General features: G+C 41.5%; 2 protein-coding genes across 4 annotated transcripts; both read left to right on the top strand.

Annotated features, from left to right (window-relative positions):
- The first annotated feature begins 61 nt into the window (after nucleotides 1-61).
- hsf2bp (heat shock transcription factor 2 binding protein) lies at nucleotides 62-8,657 on the top strand. Of its 3 annotated transcripts, none has more exons than XM_078243303.1 (9): nucleotides 62-316; nucleotides 2,264-2,399; nucleotides 3,048-3,151; nucleotides 3,472-3,621; nucleotides 3,814-3,958; nucleotides 6,868-6,979; nucleotides 7,293-7,396; nucleotides 7,985-8,184; nucleotides 8,261-8,657. In XM_078243303.1, the coding sequence occupies exons 1-9, from the start codon at nucleotides 62-64 to the stop codon at nucleotides 8,294-8,296; spliced, it is 1,242 nt and encodes a 413-aa protein (XP_078099429.1). In that variant the 3' UTR covers nucleotides 8,297-8,657. The 3 variants fall into 3 exon arrangements, with proteins under 3 accessions (XP_078099429.1, XP_078099430.1, XP_078099428.1); XM_078243304.1 differs by having other exon boundaries at nucleotides 8,283-8,657; XM_078243302.1 differs by having other exon boundaries at nucleotides 7,985-8,657.
- Nucleotides 8,658-14,174: 5,517 nt separating this feature from the next.
- On the top strand, nucleotides 14,175-18,449 carry cryaa (crystallin, alpha A). The gene is made up of 3 exons (XM_078243725.1): nucleotides 14,175-14,552; nucleotides 14,945-15,067; nucleotides 17,681-18,449. Exons 1-3 carry the CDS (start codon nucleotides 14,355-14,357, stop codon nucleotides 17,888-17,890), a joined length of 531 nt encoding a protein of 176 aa, XP_078099851.1. The 5' UTR covers nucleotides 14,175-14,354; the 3' UTR covers nucleotides 17,891-18,449.
- Nucleotides 18,450-22,344: the final 3,895 nt, after the last annotated feature.

Consider the following 22,344-nt stretch of genomic DNA (forward strand, 5'->3'; position numbering starts at 1 on the left):
TATCCGGGGTCGGGTCGCGAGTGAACATTATTTATCTAATTATTTTTTGAAAATATTCTTTATGCTGAACAACTCCAGCCTGCATTATACATGTTTTAGCTTGTGTTATGGTGCTGGGTTTGACGAACACGGAGGTAACTTTACTAAACACTTTATTAATGCTACCAACAATGCTAACACTCACACAGGAAAAGTACAATCAACAGCAGAAGTAGAAGAAGACCATAAACACTCCGTCCATAACAAGATGTCAGGATCATTAGGCGGGAAATCGCTAGCTCTGACTCATGGCGCAAAGATGAAGGCAAGGAAACAGGTAATAAATCCTCAACAAAATCTAGAACACACACTCAATCTATGATTGACCTATTCATACCAGACTGCTGTCAAGGTTGAATCGAAAGCACTTCGACATTTTCTATTGTTTGGCTCTACTCCAGCCACAGACTCATTTTTACAGTCTATATGACCCCAGCACAAAACAACACATATTAGTTTAAAATCCGGTCTCTCAAGTGTTTAGGATGCTCGGTGGTGGCTTTAAAAAAAAAGTCTTTAACAGCCCCACTTATTCTAGGACAGTGCAAGCAGTACAATACTACAATCATTAAAGGGGTGATAGAATGATTATATAGGGTATTTCACACTGTTCCTTAAGGTCTCCTAATAGGGTATGTAACATTGGTTGGGCTGAAAATTGCCCGAATGCTATTTTATGGGCCCTTAACTACCCTGTGAATATGGCCCTGTTTGTAACAAGAGCTTTTCTTTCAATGGTATGGCCATGAATATTTAGATGAGCTGCGCACTGATTGGTTTGAGCGAACCACATACAAACACATTGGAGACGAGACAGCAGGTCTCATATTTCAGACACTGCAAAGTTATACATTGTTTGTCTACTATTTCGTTATTAAATTCAGGTCTGAGACTTTTTTATGCGAGAACTCAACTATATAAATCAAATATGGGCCGTTTTACGAAAATTTATGGCAAATTTGGTAAGACGTGTCGGACTTTAGGAGCTCCACACAGTCTGACGAGAAAGCGGAAACCTCCATACTCAGTGAAAGTCACCGTTTCTCGGTTACTGGACTACCGGAGCTGGCCGGCTGCCAGCTGCCGGCATAACTACAGTATATTTACAGATTTACAGTTTGAATTTCGTCACGCCACTTATATTACAGCTACCCCAAGGTCTTATAAAGCTAACAATTGTGTCCGATTTCAATTTAATGCATTTTTGTGAACATGAGGGGTTTCGTTAGCAGCTAGCTAGTCCCTTCAATCCTATGTGTACAGATCGAGGCTAGTTAGCTACACTTTCGGCATTACTAGAGTATATTTACAGTTTGAATTTCGTCACGCTACTTATATTACAGTTACCCCAAGGTCTTATAAAGCTAACAACTGTGTCAGATTTCAATTTAATGCATTTTTGTGAACATGAGGGGTTTTAGTTAGCTGCTAGTGTCCCTTCAATCCTATGTGTACAGATCGCGGCTAGTTAGCTAAACTTTCGGCATAACTAGAGTAAATACAGTTTGAATTTCGTCACGCCACTTTAATATTACAGCTACCCCAAGGTCTTATAAAGCTAACAATTGTGTCAGATTTCAATTTAATGCATTTTTGTGAATTTCAGAGGTCTAGGAGGAGGCTAGCTAGCTCTCATTGATAGAGCTCTATCAATGAGACCCGCGGATAAGAGTCGTTTATTTCCCCGATTGTTGTTTAGATAACTCAACACACATATCCATTATAAGATTAACTGGAACCTGTGGTAGGAGATTGCGGGCGTAACAAGCTCGCTGACCAGGCTCTCACTCACACACACCGGCCATTTAGCAGGAAGAGGGGAGGGAGCACAGCGAGCTGTAGGCCCTGGAGCTCTGTCAGGGCAGCGGCGTTTGGTAGTCCACTAACCCAGAAACGGTGACTTTGCGCGGGTATCGAGCACTGTGGGCTGCCAGCCGTGACGGAGATCCATCTAGCTCACAGCGGGCCGGGGTCTGTGAAGGAAGACAGGCCGGGCGGCGAGGCGGCAACCCAGGCAGCACCGGCAGCTGAACTCCGACACACAGTCGGACAAAATTTGCAATTAGCCATCAATTTTCGGAAAACGAATGATATGATGTGTCACTTTATGTTCACCCTTTGTTGTGTGCAGATTAGTTATTTGGTGGGTGGATAGATCATTTTTAAAATACTATCTTAACATCTTTTTAGATCAATGCATTGAAGTTTATCTTTTGTCTTTTAGGATGGGTTTGTCAGAGTGAGGAGAAGTGAGTTAGAGAAGTTAACCACAGAAGTCATGCAGCTGAGGGAGTTCCTGCCCAGAGTTCTGAATGGGGACCTGATAGAAATGCTGCATAAAGCTCGAGCAGCTCAGATAAGTACGCTTACATACAATTAAATACTTTAATATAGTAAATGCCACGTCATTGTGAGAGACTCCCCCATATGAGAGTTGTGATTGGTGCTGCTGATTTATTTCATGAACAGTGGAACTGGATTTCAGTTCCCTAGGATTGATCAGTTCACTCGTCTCTCGTCGTCGTCTCACCTTACTCCTGTGTGTTTCGAATGTGGTGAGGTTACCAGCTCCAGAACTGAAGAAGACGCTTGGATGAGAGACAAAAGGTCTTCGGAAGACCTTTAACCAAGTCCAGTTGCCCTTGATTTTAACCCTTCCTTGGATAACTATGACCTGGATGACTGAAAACCTTCACAGTTATCTACCAGCTCAGTAGGCACTAGCCAGTAGGAAAGCTAGATGTGCAGTTCCAAATCCTAGAGCAAATTTCCGTCATCTACTACTTTACTTTAAATTTTACTTTAAAATGCACAAAAGATGTATTTTCTTTAATGACAACATTGTTTCCGCACTACCGTACAGAACATTACATGTTTATACTTACACGGTTAGCTATAAGCAATTCATTAAAAGATTATGTTTAATTCATGTGGTATTTCTAAATACTAGTTGGTTGTTGCTGTTGTTTTTACGAAAAATGTGTGTCTGTGTGTGTGTGTGTGTGTAGTGAAGGAGCACCTTGCGCAGGAACAGGAGCAGCTGCGACAGGAGTGTCTACACCTTCAGTCCCGATTGGATGCAGTGCAGACTGAATGTCAGAAAGAGAGGGAGGTGAGAGAGTGCAGGCAACATGTTGTCTGTATACTGTATGACTGTAAAATGGACTCGTTACTTGACACAACAATGAGATCAATGATCAGGCTTTAAAAAACAAAAAAAAGGTCAGTCTTCCACTGCCTTATAGCCATGCAGACAGCTTGTCATTTTTAGATGAACACAATCATAAGTATATATCAATAGCATTGAAAAATGTTCCGATATAGAAAATAAATCCTTGGTGGAGAAAACTCCACTCTATGGCTTTACCTCGGCCATTATTTTTGTTATATCAGGAAACCTTGCTGTGTGTTACCACTTGCGTGTGTGTGTAGGAGAAGCTGCTGTTACGCGAACAGCTGTGGCAGAGCGGAGCAGAGCTGCAGCAGCAGGCAGACTTCTGCTCTGGTCTGGGATCTGCAGCCTGCAGTCTGCTGTGGAGTTGCTCTTCCAGTGAGGACACGGTCACACGCTGGCTGGCTGATGTGAGTCGTCTCCACTGTCTGTGTGTGTGTGTGTGTGTGTGTGTGTGTGTGTGTGTGTTATACTCTTGCCAATGACAACCAGACTAAACTGTAAGCTCTCAGGGTTTCACATTAAACAGTGAGATCATTTGATATCTGTGTGTGTGTGTGTGTGTGTGTGTGTGTGTGTGTGTGTGTGCTGATATGGTGTAGGGGAAGCTGCAATCCTTCCTGGCTGTAGCTGCTCAGACTCTGGAGAGTTTCGTCAGGTCTCTGGATGAGGAGGCGAAAACTCAAACTGAGGACCACAACTCCCAGGAGCACCAGTTTGTGCTTGCTATGGCTGGAACCATTACTAGTGAGTTCACAGCTTATGTAATTGCAACACACTGGTGTATTCACACACACTTTAAGATTTATATTTTGCACCACTTTTCTATTGCTCATTAATAGTAGTAATAGTAATAGTAAAAATATAGTAGTTATATAGACCCTTTGCAAACACGTGACCACGACCACGTGACGACGCCATGACGGACGGAGGAAGCACAGGCTAAACAGTGGTAGACGAGCGGAAAGTTTCATAGTTTCAATCAGTTTGAAATACATAACACTAAATAAACTGTATTTATGGCTTTTTCTATTGAACAACAAGTTGCCGTGCCGTTATCGGTCGAGGTAGGGCATCTGGTAGGTGCTCACAAAAAGCGGTATTTGGAGAAGTTGGAGATAGCAGGATTGGATACCGACCCTTAATTCTTCCTCCCTCCGTTTTCACGGACCTCATTAAATCACCGAGTCTGCCCGACTTCAGTCCACACAATCTGTTTACCACTATGTGGTAAACGGGGTATCCCCATATACTGGTGCTGATCTGTACCACTATGTGGTAAACGGGGTATCCCCATATACTGGTGCTGATCTCAAAGCTTTTAAAAGTCTGGATGCTTACCAGTTCTTTGTAGCTGGCTGGGTTACAGGTACGCGATGCTACGCTAACGGCGGGGGGAGGTACCTGATAATGGCAAAGATAAGATATCAATCTAGGTTTTTTTTTTTTATTAAAAGCTATTCTTTACTTAAGTAAAGATATATATAACACGTAGCCCATGTTTTTAGAGGACATGGTCGGTCGTGGCTACCCACATACCGTTGTTCACTGGGTGTGCCAATGCAACTTCCTAGCTAATGGATGCCTGAACACATCCCAACTCTGGGAAGTGCAGTCATTAATTATCTATCGCACGTTAATCAATGCAGTAAATCACAGAGTGTATATGATCAGTAGCTAGTAACCACACATAATTGTAACATCTAGCCATCTTCTTATCTGTGATTATATTCGCTGCGTAGCCTATGTTAAGATTTGACCGGTGGATATTACGACGTGATGGGCAGCAGCTAGCGAGCAATCCAAAGCTAGCTGCAGCTAGCTCGTCAGCTAGCCGGGGTAGGAGCTCCACAGACCCGCAATGAACTCGTTTTTTTTTTTGGGCCTTTTTGAAGCTAGTTTCCGTGCCATGTCATCTTTAATTGAACCGATATTTTTTGTATGTGCGTTAAGTTAAATGATCAAGGGAACGGCTTTCTTTTTTGGATATGTAGCTGGGTCAGTGAATAACCGATGTGAGCTAGTTATGTGGGTCGTCATCGGGTTGGTCTTGTTAGCAGGAACAGCTGGTTAGCACGGCAGCTAGCTAGCTGGTTGAGGATAATTTTATTTATCACTCATTTAAAACAGAAAGGCAATACATACACATGCTTGTGTTGGTGAGGATTACTCTGCAGATTGTGATTGCGAGAACACAAACACGAACGAAAACGTACAAGTTTAGCTAGCCGTCCGTCTACAGCATAGCTCTTCTGGCCGTCCGTCACGGCGTTCATAATTCGCGCGAGTGGAGCGCGACGTCACGTGCAAAGGGTCTACATTCTGTACATCAGTAGATTCTATACCACTGAGCAGAGGTGGACAGAGTACTATAATATTGAATGTAAAACGTTCTGTTACTTTAAAGCCATTTAAGTACTTGTACTTGTGTACACATTTAATTAAAGTGCTCATATTATGCTCATTTTCAGGTTCATAATTGTATTTAGAGGTTATATCAGGATAGGTTTACATGGTGTTATTTTCAAAAAACACCATATTTTTGTTGTACTACACTTTGCTGCAGCTCCTCTTTTCACCCTGTGTGTTGAGCTCTCAGTTTTAGCTACAGAGTGAGGCATCGCACTTCTGTTCCATCTTTGTTGGGAGTCGCACATGCGCAGTAGCTAGGTCAGCACTACAAGCCAGTCAGGAGCAGAGCATGAGGGCGTGCCACGCCAGCAGCTAGGCGAGCAATATAACGTGTGTTACAATGTGACGCGTGTTCGTCACGGAAGTAAAGGCTGGACTACAATAGAGCTGTTTGACACACTAGGTACACTTAGTACTATGCCAAGGTACAATAATGCTAACTATAACCCATAAGGATGTGATCCCTAATTTGATTGCATTTGTACTGTTCGCTAAACCTGACCCCGGTAAGTTCCGCACCCCAGCAGCACCCACCCAGCAGCACCCACCGATGGCTGACCCTCGGCCGGTAAACGTAAACATTAACATTAACAACATGTATCTCCTGCAGCCAAAGACCAGGGGTTGATGCATAGACTGTATAAGTGAAGCCAAAACATCTCTATCCCCCCCATGTTGGCTGGCTGCACTATAGGTCATAAACACCACCTCCTTCATGTTAGTAGATGTGACATGGGCCAAACTAAAAAAAACAAAGGACACGTCAAATCATTTTTTTCCAAAGGTCATTTTAGATGTTTGTTCAAGCGTCATTTTCCTGAAAAGCTTGATTTTTATTAGTTATTTGATGCTTTAAAAAATGGGGTGAAACATCATGAATTGACAGCTGATGATTGACTTGCGATTGGTGTGTGAGCGGGACTTCCGATCTCATTTCTGGCCCTCAGTTAATATGTATGCAGGTCATTAGTCACTGTACCAGCCTCTCAGCAACTAAGGTGGATGTACTGTCAGAATGTAATATCAGGCTGATGGAGAAGACCAGAAAACTGCAGTCATGACATTGTGACCATATCAAACAAAATGCGTCAATAAGCTAAATACAGTACACTGATTTCATTTGTGCAAATCCTCCTGCAGGACCTGAATGCAACACAGACTACAAATGTGTCATTTGCTTACTGCTACTACAGACCAGGAATCGCCCACAATCACCTGCTTTGTCTTTATTTCTCATCAATCAGACATAGCAGCAGTAACACGTGGCCGGGACTTCCTGTCAAGCTCCGTCCTACTGGACACTCTGATGAAGCTTTTGGAGCTGATGAAGGCCGGCGTCTTCCCCAAACTGAAAGTGTACGTGGAGATGTGGTAGAATACATAACACAAACCCACTGGTATTTTACCCCTTGAAGTTAAAACCTTATCGCTATAATTTCCAACATTGTTCTAAGCAAAAGCACATATAACAAGAAATGAGGAGCATTATCACGTATTGCACTATATAGCGTAGAGAAGCCACCATTTGTGTGCACATTTACCACTTACTGGTTATTAAAAGCTTAAATGAATGTAGATTCAGACAGGCATGTTAGTGTCTAGATGTGGGCAGTAGGCTAGGTGGCAGTGCTGTACTTCTGCAGTACACAGTAGTTCTGTTTTGCTGCAGGTTGATGCTGATGGCTCTGTATAATGTCAGCATCAGTGTTAAAGGACTGAAGTGCATCAGTGAGAACCCAGGACTCCTGCCTCTCATCTGGACCCTGCTGGACGGTAAGGAGACTTTTTTTTTGGAAACACACCAGTCTCATTCAGAACAGCTCAAATGTGGTACAAACTGTAAGACACATTCTTATAACAAGACACATTTATGCTACTATGTAACATAAATATGTGCGTTACATAGTAACAGCACAGTTAGGCTTCCTGTCTTCGCAATACAGTGACCTCAGCCTTCGAGCCCTCGGAAAGTCATTAACTGTCTATTCATGAACAGTATGTGCACCAAAGGCACAGCTAAACAAATAAAGGAACATTAAACAGCTGGTATGTACAGTTGTGGTGAAAAGTGAGTACGGCGATACAGGGCACTGTTCACCAAAACCACAAACAACAACACACAAACCCCCAAAAACACATGCAACAGAAAACACTGCAAATATAGTAAACACAATGGAAGTTCCCTGGGACTCTAGGGGGAGGGCACTAAGTGGAACAGAGAGCGCGAGACCAGGCGACGGAAAGTGGGGTAAGGGCCGTCCACTAAGAACGATAACTATATAGATTTAAATTGGAAACTCCACAGACTACGCCTCGGTAAAAAAAAAGAATCGGTGCCTCTGATCTCGGTTTGTTTGACAGATGGCGACTGGGAGGTGTGTCTCCACTCTCTGCGTCTCCTGCAGTCGGTGTTGTTGGAGGAGGAGGTGCTGCTCCTGCTGGGCTCTGCTCTGCTTGATCCAGACCTCCGCGCTCGTGTCAGCCGGCTCACCTCCAGTGTGCAGCCCAGCCTGAGACTGGCTGCCCAGCAGACCATGGACGACCTGCAGGCCCTCCAACAGGTGCCACTGTCGCAACATTTGTTCAACCCCCCCTGAACCCCAAACCAAAGATTAGTGTCTACATAAATGCATTTAGAAATCAGTCTGTGTGTTTCCAGGGTCGGGGATGTAAGCAGAGCAGCCTCTGATGTGGATTCAGTTATCTTCAGTCCAGCCCTTCTTCCGCATTAACTTTCCTTTTATGTCACATTTACATCTGTCTGTGATTGTCCACTACATGTTCAAACTGAGAAGAAAAGGAGAGAGAAGTAGAAATGAAAGATTTCATCAAAGTTAAACCTATTTGTCAAGGTAAAAGCAACAGCCTTTTATCTCTAAATTGTAATAGCTTTTTTTTTTACTTGCACTGTTCATTGTTCATTGTTCAACCTTCAGATTTGTTCCCATGATTGTGTCTTAATGGTTGTTATCCACTTAATGTGAATACAGATTTGTACAAGACACATTAAAGATGATGTTTGCACACTTTCAAAGCACTGTCTCTGTTTTCATAGAAATGTCCTATGAGATTCTGAGATTGATGAAATATTTGTTTGATATATATATATATTTCATCATGTATCTGAAATCCATCATGATTCCTTCATAATTTATGTGCTCTTGAAAACATTTCTGGTTTATACATAACCTGTTTCAAACACAAAATAAGATAATTGACCCCACACTTTTGGGGTTTTAAAGTAAGGTTTAGTTATTAAAATATTTGGTTTTGGTTAGAGTTTTTTCATGTAAGAAATGCTTATCAAAGTGCTTTACAATGAAACACCCAAGCAAAACAGCATATCGCCACAATGTAAGAGTAATGAATAAAAACAAAGGCGGGTCTTTAGATGCTTTTTAAAAGTGTCCACATATCAGGGAGTGTTTAGAAGCCACAGGTTTTAAAGGCACAGTCTTCTTTAGTTTGGCATCTGGAGTGAGGAAGTCCCAGCAAACCCTGAACAAAGTTCCGAGACCTGCTGGTGATATAAGGCTGCAGTAGTTCTTTAATATTGGCAGGTTTCTGACCATGCAGAGCTCTGAAGGTGATCGCAGGAATATGTTTCATTTAATTTAAAGGACAATTCCGGCACAAAATGAACCTAGGGGCTAATAACGTGTACCGAGTCGACCGTTCTCTGGGATATGTTTTCATGTGTCTCTTGAAACAAGCTAGCGCAAACCGGTGATTAGCTTATAACGCTAGAACGGGAAAATTGCTATTTCTACACCACTAACAAGGATCAAAATAGCACCACACTTCAACGGTAGCATAATGAGGGTCCCTAAATGTAAACAGACGCATTGAGAACTTTGTAAGTGTACAGACAGTTTATTAAAAAGTTCATGTATACAGGCAGGCGCCATCTAAACTGTCTGTACACTTACAAAGTTGCTTCGGTTTACATGTAGGGACTCATTTGGGGACTCACCTCATTATGCTACCGTTGAAGTATGGTTCTATTTTGAGCCTTGTTAGTGGTGTAGAAATAGTGAGTTACCCTCTGCCCCGAAGGCTAGCTTTATAAGCTAATCAGCGGTTTGCGGTTTCTTGTTTCAAGCTAGAGACACATTCGATTAGCATGAAAACATATCCCAGAGAACGGTCGACTCGGTACACATATGTCATTAACCCCTAGGTTCAATTTACGCCTGAATTGTCCTTTAATGAAGACAAACACACACACACACGTACATAAAGAGAGCAAAACTTTCAAACACAGTAAGTATTTTAGTGTCCAACCCCTGCCCTCCTTCTGTTTCTACGATGCATTTTTTCAGAATTGTCCACACCCTGCTCTTGGTTTTCTTTATGTCGTCTTTGATTTCATTTTATCAAAATAAACAGCTCATCCAAGTCATTTTCATTTGACTTAATTTTAGGGAATCACACCCATGAATGTATTATTATTTTCCTTTGGAGTTTTAGACCCCTAGTATTGCTATTATATGGAGCATTTTGTTCTGATAGGTCCCTATTTGTTTATTGCTGTTTAATTAATGGGTCGTGTGAACAAGTAGCAGTGGAACAGTAATATTCATCCACTGACAAAAAGTACCCAAAATGATTGTCAGTTGTCTTGTTTCACATGCAATTTTGCACAATTTCGAACAATTACAATTAAACTGTTTATGTGACTGCTTCACAATAAAAGCCACTCCATGTTTCACATCTGAATGCCTTTAATGGGTAGCAGCAGCAGTAGGAAATGTTGGGTTAATCCAACACTAATCTGTAGGGGAGTGAACAGTGATGCTGATATAAATCAGCTCAAGTTAGAAACATTAGCACTTGATTACATGCTGCATTGTTTCCTGTCAATCCCTACCTACGAGGTAGGCGATACGAATGAATAAATAATATTATATACACGTGGAAGCACGTTCAAAAGTGTTGGCATGCCACAGAAAAGTTGCGAAACACTCATCTACTAGTTAACACAGAACCCAGTCAATACAGTAAGTCGACTAACATCTCTCATATCGCCAGCACAGGTTCAGGTGTGAACCAACACTAGATCCTCTCTACCAGCTGATACAGTCACCACCACATATCTCACAGAAAAAGAATGCAAGAAATAGTAGGGTTTGATTTTTACTTCAAGTCTGAGGTGTGGTAACACACAGTTCTTCAATTTTTGTAATCACTGTGTGTGTGTGTGTGTGTGTGTGTGTGTGTGTGTGTGTGTGTGTGTGAGTGTGTTGTGTGTGTTTGTGTTGTGTATTGGTGTTTTAAACCCCCAACGGCTGCCTGGAAGGCACTAGGATTAGGCAATGGTTATCGTTATGGTTAGGGTTAGGTGCCTTGAAGTCAACGGTCGCAGCGCTGCCTGGAAGGAGACGTTGGGGGCTTAAAACACCATTGAGCGTTTGTGTTTGTGTGTGTGTGTGTGTGTGTGTGTGTGTGTGTGTGTGTGTGTGTGTGTGTGTGTGTGTGTCAAATAACACAATATTAAAGCCAGTTAAATGATCCAACAGGAAGGATGAACAAGTTACATCTGATGGGGCAGCAAAACACCAGCAGGGTGCAGTGTGGAGTTATGCACAGTTCACACACACACACACACACACACACACACACACACACACACACACACACACACACACACACACACACACACACACACACACATTTCATGAAATTACTAAGCACAGATCCATCCAAATTAAGACGTTGTCTCTATATTTGTCCTACACAACATTTGGGCAGTTTTCAAAATCCCATTGTGTCATTCAAATGGTCTTGCATGTTAGAATTGATAGGCACTAGCACTGTAGTCCCACTTTTATGTTTTATTTTTCCATCTGGGTCAGGGAGCTTTTAGAGTTTAGATGGTGAGGAACGTGATATGATGTCAGTCCAGCAGGGGGCAGCAGAACTTGGCCTCTCAGCTCTCAAAGAGCAGGGGTATCTAGGTCTCAAATACATAGTTCAATATACATATATCTACTATTTTAAACCCACATGCTACATAAATAAATAAACAAATAATCAAGAGAATCTATAGACCATCTTGCAATGGGATCACACCAACTGCAACGCCAAATTGGGCCAGGGGTGTAACGTGTGGGTGGGTCACTGCACACCCCTTCTTTCTGCGCCCTTGCTCGGACAACACCCACCTTCGAGCCTTCATTTTGATCTCAACTACACACCTGTAAAATTGTTCTATGTTGTAAGGTAAGGCCAATCTGCTCATCAGGATCTAATCTTATCATTTACACACCTATGGCACAGCTTTGGGAGCTATTTGGGGTTCAGAATCTTGCCCAAGGACACTTTGACATGTAGACTGGAGGGCTGGGGAACGAACCAACGATTTCTAGGAGAAAGGGTTGTGTAAGGAACGGATCTCAGTATAAACAGGAGGAGTAATTACAGCAACCAAAAGCTGTTGCAATATAAATGTATGTCAGTGTGTAGATTTCTAGATGGACTCAAAAGAAATGTGAAACTATTATTACAAACCTACACTGGAAGATGCCAAAGTTTACAGAAGGTATGGTGAAGTCTAAGATGACAGTGAGTTTAATGTCAGATATATTCCAATAACATGATGTTTGTTTTTAAAGATCTTTCCTTCTTACGTGTTTGTCCTTTTGAACTTTCTTAGCTCTTTATAAAGAGCAAAAATCTATGAATGAATATGAGGATGTCCATCCCGTCAGGTTGTCAGCCAAAAAGGCTTTTCAGAGCTATGGAAACACAGGGCACACAGGCATTGTCTGTCCCATTGATACAAACCCAGAATGCTGACTTTGCTGAACTGCAGCCAGTCTAACGGCATCTAAGTCCGGTCTGCAGCAGCTAGTAACCCCAAACCCCAACAACCTCCCCAAACTGCCCCTAAAACAGCCCCAACCCCGGCTGGCTGGCCTAGTTGCTCTTGGCCTGGGGATGCATGGAGCGGCTAAGCCTCTGTGCTGGCTGGCCAAAGCCCTGTGGGATTAGACTAATGCAGGTGGCGGGAAGTCATTTGGTGGTGAAACAACAGGCATGGGAAGCGACCCTTTACATTAGAAGTTACTCTACAAATGATGGCCTGTTGTCTTTAATTGGATCAAATTGTACAAGTATTCATGCTGTCACATCTATGTAATGTATATATCTGTGTTGTAAAAGGCTTCCTTAGGTTGAGCGTCTCTCAGTATGTATTCATCAGTAGAACACTTACACAAGAAGTGGTGTTATTTTATTAATTAATATCGATTTGTTTATTTATTGCAGTAATTGGGCTAACGTATACACATTGCACTGGCTCTGGAACCAAACTCCTTGATAGGGGCTGGACTCACCAGTGGTGAAAGTTAAAGTACTAATACCACACTGTAAAAATTATCTGTAAAAGTTCTGCATTGAAAATTAGTATATATATTAAGTTAAGTTTCATTTACCTCTCTTTCCTAAACTGATCAGCTGATTCGGGGCGTCACGTTTCAGTTAAACCAACCAGAATTGGCCATGAATTCCAAGAGCCAATCACAGCATTGCGTCCCTACACGAACGCTGTGTTTGAGCTATGTTACTGGTTACTGGTTGCACGGCGTTCGTCCAGTCGAATGACTCATGACTGTTTTCCAAGATGGCGCCCGCATGTAAACATGAACGCTACTGTCTTTATAATCTATCTTTTTAATAAACTGTCTGTACACTGTAATCTATCTTTGTGTAACGGGAGGAAATGTTGGCCCATCCATTCACCGATTTCTTCTGTGTAGTTATTGTATGGAACTGAAGTGACTCAGTGATGTTATTTATATCTGTGTGTTGGCCGCAATACAATGCATGGTAAGATATTTTGTTGCTTTCAATAAGACCCAAGAGCAGTCTCATTGCTGGAAAACATCTTAACAGTTGTTTTAGGGCCAACACCGCGGTTGTAAAACAGCCTTTTCTGGGTTTTTCTGTTATTGTCCCCCTTTAATTGGGACAATTAAAAGTTAATTTCAATTTTTGACATTTAAAATAGTAATCATGACTATTATATGAAAACCTTGAAATGCTGCTATTCTTTCGACTTGAGTAATCTACATTAGTAATATGTTAGTAATATGACCGTCTGTTCTCCTCTCTCTGTGACAGTTGTTGCTCCAGTGACCCTGGGCAGCATTGTTTTTTTTAAATCTGCCCTCCATCCAACCACGCAGGCAGAACAATATAGCAGTATTATGTCACCGACTGACTGACAGAATAGATATGTGTGTATCTGTTTGATGTATTATCACTCAGGTAAACTCTTTTGTGTCTTTAGTTTGCTTCGTGACCTCATTGTCTCTGTCATGCCCTCCTCCTCCCTCCTCTCCGTCCAGCAGGGTTTGTTTTGGCAGCCCTGGGTGTCTGATGTGTGGGTGGCACTGGGTCACACCAGGGTCTGGACCCAACAGTGCCCCCCCATCCTCAACCCTGATTTTGCTGACAGGGCCCAACCCACCATGAGATAATGCCATTCCAGAGGGATCGTGGCTAAAGCCTCTCTTTCTGGCTCTCAGGTATATAAATAGGAGGCAGCTGTAGAGCAGAGGACAAAGCACTCTGGAAACATTCTTCACTCATTGCTTTTCATCAAAATTCTGTTCTCTTCATCTTGCCGCACCTCCCTTCCTTCAGCTGCTGGACTCTGAGCTGAGCAGGTACATCTGCCAACCTGAGCCACACCAAGCCGAGCTAGACAAAACAGTCTACAGTCACTATGGATATTGCCATCCAGCACCCTTGGTTCAGACGTGCCCTGGGCTCTGCCTACCCTGCCCGCCTCTTTGACCAGTTTTTTGGAGAGGGCATGTTTGACCACGACTTCTTCCCCTACACCACCTCCACCATCAGCCCCTATTACAGACAGTCGCTGTTCCGCAACTTTTTGGATTCTTCCAACTCCGGCTTCTCTGAGGTAACAAGACCAGACTCAGGCTCCTCCACGCCAGGAATCACATCATTACGCATCTAGTACTTTGGAGAAATATGTAGACGTTTGTTTAACCCATATGTTCATAGGAGAACAGATATAAAAAGAGAGAAGGATTGTGTTCATCTGCCTCCAAACAAGAATGGTTTTAGTGAAGTTAAGATCATGTCTAAGATCTTTGTTTATTTATTGTTCCAGTGACTTGAGTTAGTTACTCTACATCTTAACTTCTACTGTGCTCATCGCAATTCAAAGTCAAGAAATTGCATTTATAAAAGTTTAAGAACCTAAACTTTGGTTCAAGCTCTTAAAGAAATCTATATTTTGACAATGTTATGATACAATGGACCCTCTCTGTGCTTGTATGTGTCCCACAGGTGAGGTCTGACAGGGATAAGTACACAGTCTACCTGGACGTCAAGCACTTCTCTCCCGATGAGCTCAGTGTGAAGGTCACTGATGACTATGTGGAGATCCAGGGCAAGCATGGAGAAAGACAGGTAATGCTTCTATTGTCTCTTATACATACATCACTTTTAATATTAGTTAGTGAGACTGTTAAATAAGGCATGGGGTCAATGTTTGCGGACAGGGCTGTCTAATATTTTGGTTCATTTCCCTCCATAGAGCAATGATACCTTGATCCAACAGTACTATATTTTGTAAAACATATATTGAAAAAGTTGTCTCAGAATAAGTGATATAACTGCTTAAAGGTATTGATAGGAGGCATGGTTTAATGTTCAACGGAATACATTTAACAGGGGGCTCTGTAGTTGAAACATTGTGTTATCAATATTTCAGAATAGTCACACTAAATTCAATTCAATTCAATTGTATATATATAGTGTCATATCATAACAGAAGTTATCACAGGACACTTTACAGATAGAGTAGGTCTAGACCGCGCTCTATAATTTACAAAGACCCAACAACTCCCCCCAAGAGCAAGCATTTAGTGCAACAGTGGTGAGGAAAAACTTCCTTTAAACAGGCATGGTGGGCGGCCATCTGCCACTTACTGTTGGGACACAGAGACACAGATACAGACATGATTTAATAATAATTATAGCAGTTGGCATGATGCGCAGTGGCAATTATACAGATGTGTATAAAGTACTAGAGACCCATACTAGAGTAAAAGTACAAGTGCTCTATCAAGAAAGTGACTTGAGTAGAAGTTGCTAATCTGCTGCAAAAATAGCTGAATAGAAAGAGTACAAACTTACATCGTCTCTGACTTCTGAACGGGCAACCGTAATGAAAAGAAACATGACGCGATCTCGGGGGTACGTAATAGCCGTAACTACACACACCGTAGCCTACACAGTCTCCGTAGCGTGAGGAATTCACAACAGTAACGAGTAACGATGCAGCACATTAAAAAATGTATCGGAGTAAAAGTATTTCATTCATCGAAAATATGTACTCAAGTAAAAGTGGAAGTAGGAGAAAAACATAATACTCTACTAGAGTACAGATACAGCCTTTTAGTACTTAAGTAGAGTAGTGAAGTAGTTCTACTTCGTTACTATACAGCTCTGCAATTATAGTAACAATAAAGATAATAGAACTATGACTAAAAATAATAGTAGTAGCAGTGCAGGGAGTAGGAGGGCGTCGAGCAGGACCACGGCACCAGCTGCAAAAATCCAGGTGCCACCACAATCCAAGGAAATCTGCGAGGCGAGAAGCGTAAGGACTCCGGGGAAGAAGCGCTAAGTTAGGAACATGCATTAAAGGGACATGAACGCACACAGATGAAGAGAAAGAGGAGCTCAAAGGAAGCCCCTGGCAGTCTAAAACTATAGCAGCATAACTAAGAGCTGGTCCAAGACAAACCTGGGCCAGCCCTAACTATAAGCTTTATCAAAGAGGAGAGTTTTAAGCTTACTCTTAAATATGGGGATGGTGTCTGCTTCCCAAACCCAGACTGGGAGCTGGTTCCACAAGTAACTCTGCATTCTGGGAGTGCAGTGCTCTAGTGGGGCAATTGGCTACTTTGAGCTCTTTAACCTCTTTAAGATATGATGGTGCCTGACCATTAACAGCTTTGTAGGTCAGGAGAAGGAGTTTTAATTCAATCCTGGATGTTACGGGAGAAATATGATCTCCTTTCCTAGTTCTGGGCTGCAGCATTCTGGATCAGCTGGAATCTAAACTAAACTAACTAGTAGGACTGTGCCCTCTGCTGGAGGGTCACCATTGCATAGCTGCACACTGTGTATATATATATATATATATATATATATTGTGAGTGGAAACACAAAGTTAGAAAACAGGTGATCAGACATTTTATTTCCGGGATTGTTCGCGTGCCGCCGGAAATTCCACCGGATGTCCTTAATATTCGGCCGGATGTCTGTCACCATCCGCTTTCTTTGTGTTGGCATTCTAAACTCCGGTCAATTTATGAGAACTATGGTTAACTGCTCCTCAGATCTCTGCAGGGTAAATCCAGACAGCTAGCTAGACTATCTGTCCAATCTATGTTTTCTGTTGCACGACAAAAACAACTTTTGAACTTACACGTTCCACCTAAACAAGCTCCTTCCAGAGGCTATTTTGCAGAGGCACCACGGCTCTGTCCATGGTGGATTGTGATTGGTTTAAAGAAATGCCAATAAACCACAGTACATTTTTCTCCTATCCTGGAATGTGCTCCCGTGTCCTTACTTAGTACAATGAAATACATCTGGTCAACAGGTTACTTTAACTTCCTTTAACTTCCTGTCAGCAGGCAAGACCACCTGGTTTTAACAGCACACTTAGAATACATAACATCACGAGGCAAATCCATCACTTTCATACACATTCTGTTTAGCTGCAATACATTTGAAATATGCTGCAGGAGCTGCTAAATAGTTTGGTGTGTTGGTTTGTTGTAGTTCCTGATAGTACCTCCAAATCTCAAAACCTCCAAAATAAAACTTTTATCCCAGCTCACTGTTGCTATTTTGTTGTGAGATTCTTTGATTATTTTCCGTAAGTGTTATCTTTGCACAGAATATATGGCCATTTATATAAAGATAGAATTGAATTCTTGGAGCGAACAGCTCCTTTGATCGTTTAGTCTTTCCTTGACTGACCCTGCCACTGTGCTGTTTTTTCAGGACGACCACGGTTACATCTCTCGTGAGTTTCACCGCCGCTACCGCCTCCCATCCAGTGTTGACCAATCAGCAATCACCTGCACCCTGTCAACTGATGGTCTGCTGACTCTGACCGGGCCAAAGATCACCGGGGGGAGTGAATCCGGCCGCAGCGAGCGCAGCATCCCTGTCACCCGTGACGACAAGACCAACGCTGCTGCGTCCTCCTAAAGGCCAAGTAGTAGGGGTTGATCAGGGGTGTTGGAGGGGCTCGGCCCCCATACACCCTGCATCGACTGGGATGGACGACCACAGAATCTCTATCCTCCACCCGTTGGCTTCTTCTTCTCCCTTTCCCTTAGAGGATATCTTTGTCCTCTTCGCTTCACTTTCTTCTTTGTTGATTTTTCTTGGCACACTCTTACAGTTTTATTAGTAGGCCTATCATTGTTTTGAGCTTAACAAAAATCTCTCCATGAGGATTGTTAAGTGAGGGGCAGCTGGAGTTTCTAAGGATAAAAACTCATCTAAGGATGAGATAATCATATGACCTGGCTTCATTCTGCTGATTGTTGTTGATCTGTGTCAGAGTGAGCCCTCTAACAATACAGATGGTTGGGGTTAAGCTTGGAGGTAAATGTCACACGTGCTGTCCCAGATTTTCCAGCAGTGAAGATCTCTGAGGTCCTGGCTGCTTCCATTCTTGACTCTTTGAACCCTCTCCTCTCTTGTCTTAAATATATCCTGTACTGTAGTCTAGGCCTTGTTCAATGGATACCTGCTCATTACTGAGAAGTCCATACTAAAGAAACATATAATAAAGCTGTGTAATTAACAAAAGGCAACTTCTATGTGGATTGATTCTTTACTATTTATATCATGTTTCAGTTCAATCAATGTTGTGCTATTTGCTAACTATGACATTACTGTAAACAAAGAGACCAGCCCATGGGCCTTATTAACAAAGTATTTATAGCTTACATGCAGATGTGTATAAAGTACTAGAGACCCATACTTGAGTAAAAGTACAAGTGCTCTATCAAGAAAGTGACTTGAGTAGAAGTTGAAGTGCTCTTTAAGCACCACACTTAAGTGGAAGTACTAAAGTATTCAACATTTGTTGTACTTAAGTATTGCAAGTAGTTGATTTTAAAATGTACTACTCAAGTACTGAAAGTAAAAGTACAAGTATTGTGTTATTTAGTTATTCAAGAAAGCAGTCAAAAGTTTGAATATCATATTGTTTATATTATGTCAAATGTTTAGCCAAGGCTGTAGCCAAAGGAATGAACAAATATTAAATATATTATATTAAAAATAACAAATATTAACAAATACTGAAATAAAATGTACAATTATCACACTGTGCAAGTAAAATGAACATCCTCTCCAGCACAGTAACGATTAAAGCCCCCAAAAACGTATCACATGTGATGAACAGGAAAGTTAGCAAGCTAGCAAAATACAGATAAACTAGCAGCTTATCACAGGGTAAAACGGTTAACATTCAGTACTCATTGCAGACTGAAACAACTCAGGAATAGCTTAATCTGCTGCAAAAATAGCTAAATAGAAAGAGTACAAACTTACATCGTCTCTGACTTCTGAACGGGCAACCGTAATGAAAAGAAACACGACGCGATCTCGGGGGTACGTAATAGCCGTAACTACACAGTAGTGAGTAGAGTAGAGTAGTGACGTAGTTCTACTTCGTTACTATACAGCTCTGCTTACATGGGACTTATCACTTACTTCTTGTGATGGTTAAAGTTTACATGGTCCTACTGAGACACATTTATGAAGAAACATGTCATTGTACCTAAACAACAAAAAGGTAATTTGTGTGCACATCGTAAAATATCTCACCCTAGTGTTTTGCTGATATGGCACCCCATCAACTGCACAGAGACACATAAGAGGTACTTGTTTATAGTTATAAGGGCACTCCAATAATTCAAACAAAAAAAGAAAAGGTCAAAGAAGTAGAGACGCAGGTAGTCTGACTATTAGTGTATTGTATGGGTCAAGCTCCAAAAACATATATGCTAAATTTCCTATTATGTAACTCAACCTTATACCTCCATGTCTTATAATGCCTTACAGTGTGTCTACAGTGTGTGTATATATATATATATATATATATATATATATATATATATATATATATATATATATATATATATATATATATATATTTGTGGAAGACAGGTGTACAGTAATTGCAAAATCAATAAATGTTAATGGCATGTAATGTAGTAATTGTATATGCATACAGTAAAGAGTCTATACAAAGATGTAAATAGGTAGTAAAACAATACTGGGTGACGCTTAGCCCCGATAGCGGTGATAGTGAGAGGGACTCACGCCGAATGTCAGGCTTTATCCCAGCATTGTACATCTGTTGAGCTAGACTAGTACACTGATCTCTTCCTGTAGTCAACAATAAGCTCCTTTGTTTAGCCTACTTGTGACTCACCTGTGTGTTACTTTTGTCCTAGTCTCGTAATGCCAGACCTATCTCCACTGGCTGTGTCAGCGATGGAGTATAGTCTGGCTACATCAATGATCTATTTTGGGATAGGGGAAAACCCCTCTGCCATTGTTTGTATTTCTTTAAATCAAGCGATCAACTACATTTTGACAAGGGCCACAATTTTTCTAAGCAGACACTTATAAATAAAGAAAATAAAATGTATTTATACATAATAAGCCTATCCTTGTTGTAGTGTTGCAATGTAACGAAGTACAAATACTTCGCTACTGTACTTAAGTAGAATTTTCACGTATCTGTACTTTACTTTGTTATTAAATATTTCCGGAAACTTTTACTTTTACTCCACTACATTTCCCCTAAGTATCTTTGCTCCTAAATTGCAAAGATAATGCACGCTCCATCCCAGTTGGTGACCTGAGGCCGGTTACACACTGGATGTGTCGCGCGAGCATGTCAGCTACGTGGCGTGTCCGTTTATATTTCGGCTGTAAGATCCGTTCTGCGTATGCGCATAATTCAGCGCATGCGCAGAAACTTAAAGTGTTTTACGACACTGCCTGATCAGTTCTATGCTTGCGTAATTACTGAAATGCGTCCCTGAGAACACCGGCAAACTTCACAGCTCTATGCACGCATTGGCGTAAGGATGTTTGGACATTCCCAGTTACCGGAAGAAAACATTAGACAGGGACAGTAGTTATGATGGCAGAGATGAAGTTTACAAGGTGTTTGCTGGAGTTGCCTGAAGTATCTGTTAATGATATACGGAGGGTCGTCCGGCCATCCAGTACAACACCACGTAGCAAATTGAATAAAGGCTTCAAATTTTATGTTTCATCATTTCTTTGCAGCTTTGAAGGTAATTTGCTAACGCTAGCTAGCCTGAGCTAGAAGCCTTGCTTTGGTGTTTTAAGTCATGACTCCGTCCTACTTCAGGTTAATCATGCTTTAAATAAAGTTTAAGCATGTGTATACCTCTCACTTCATGTGTTTGTACTTTTATGAAAGTATCAGGTAAAAACAGGCCTAAATGAGATCTCTGTGAGAGACCAGCAAACTCCTAGCAAACTATTATGTAGCTCAATGCTGGACATTTCACCCCTAATTTCGGTCACTTTACTGCTGGGACATGTCCGGTTGTGTAGTATTTGGTTTAGAAGCCTTTATTGGTGATTTTTTTACGGTACAAAGCCCTGCTACACACATACATAAATAGCTATATATGCTCTGCTATGTTGCGTTAGCATACAGCTACATAATAGTTAGTTATGATTATGCTAACGTTAGATTGTAGTGGAACGAAGCAGCACTTTCTAACGTCAAAATAAAGGGTTCTGAACCAAACACTACATAATCGGACATGTTTCAGCAGGAATGTGACTCGGATTTGGGGAGAATTTAATAACATTGCCAACTAAGATGACATGTTTACTGCCGTTAGCATGTAGCTACTAGTGGTATATAGCAGTGGTGGCTGGAAGAGCTCATCCCGTCTTCGAAAGGACACTTATGTACGTTTACACTTCATCGCATTAATAATAGACGAAGTATTAAAAGTAAAAACGTTAACATAAACAACACAACAACGACGTCGCTACACGGTTTTGGATCAGTGACAAGTCTCGATTTTTTGTAGCTATGACTATTGTATAATAAAGATTTAATAAAAAAGTTGTGATGTTTGGTCGTAGTGTTTCAACGCATGCGTGGTACAAATCTACTACGTAATCTTACAGGCGGTACGGATCGGGTACTGACACCGGCGTAATGCTTTTGCCAAGCGGCTAAAAAAAAAGGAGGAAGAGGAGGACGCATAATGACTGATAGTGTCATGGAAGCACCTGGTGCTGTGGTGATGAAGATAAAGATAAGATGCAAGAAATGAATTAGAACAAAGCAAACAAACAGGTCTGAAAACGCCCCCAAGTCAATATTCATTTGTAAATGTTAATTGCAATGAATGCGCTCTTTTTCAGTTGATATAAAGCCTTATTATTATTGTCTTAAACATTACTAAACCATTAGCTTAATACTATTATTATAATAACTATTATGAGCCTCTTATGCAGGGTGACCTGGACAGCGATCTGTGAAATTGTATGCATATTGTTTAATCGGAGGGGGGCGTGGTCAGGATGACGGGCATATAATGCAAGATCCAATAGGAAACAAAGATCTGAATACATCATTT

The sequence above is a fragment of the Sander vitreus genome, chromosome 24, assembly GCF_031162955.1.
Source record: "Sander vitreus isolate 19-12246 chromosome 24, sanVit1, whole genome shotgun sequence".
Lineage (NCBI taxonomy): Eukaryota > Metazoa > Chordata > Actinopteri > Perciformes > Percidae > Sander > Sander vitreus.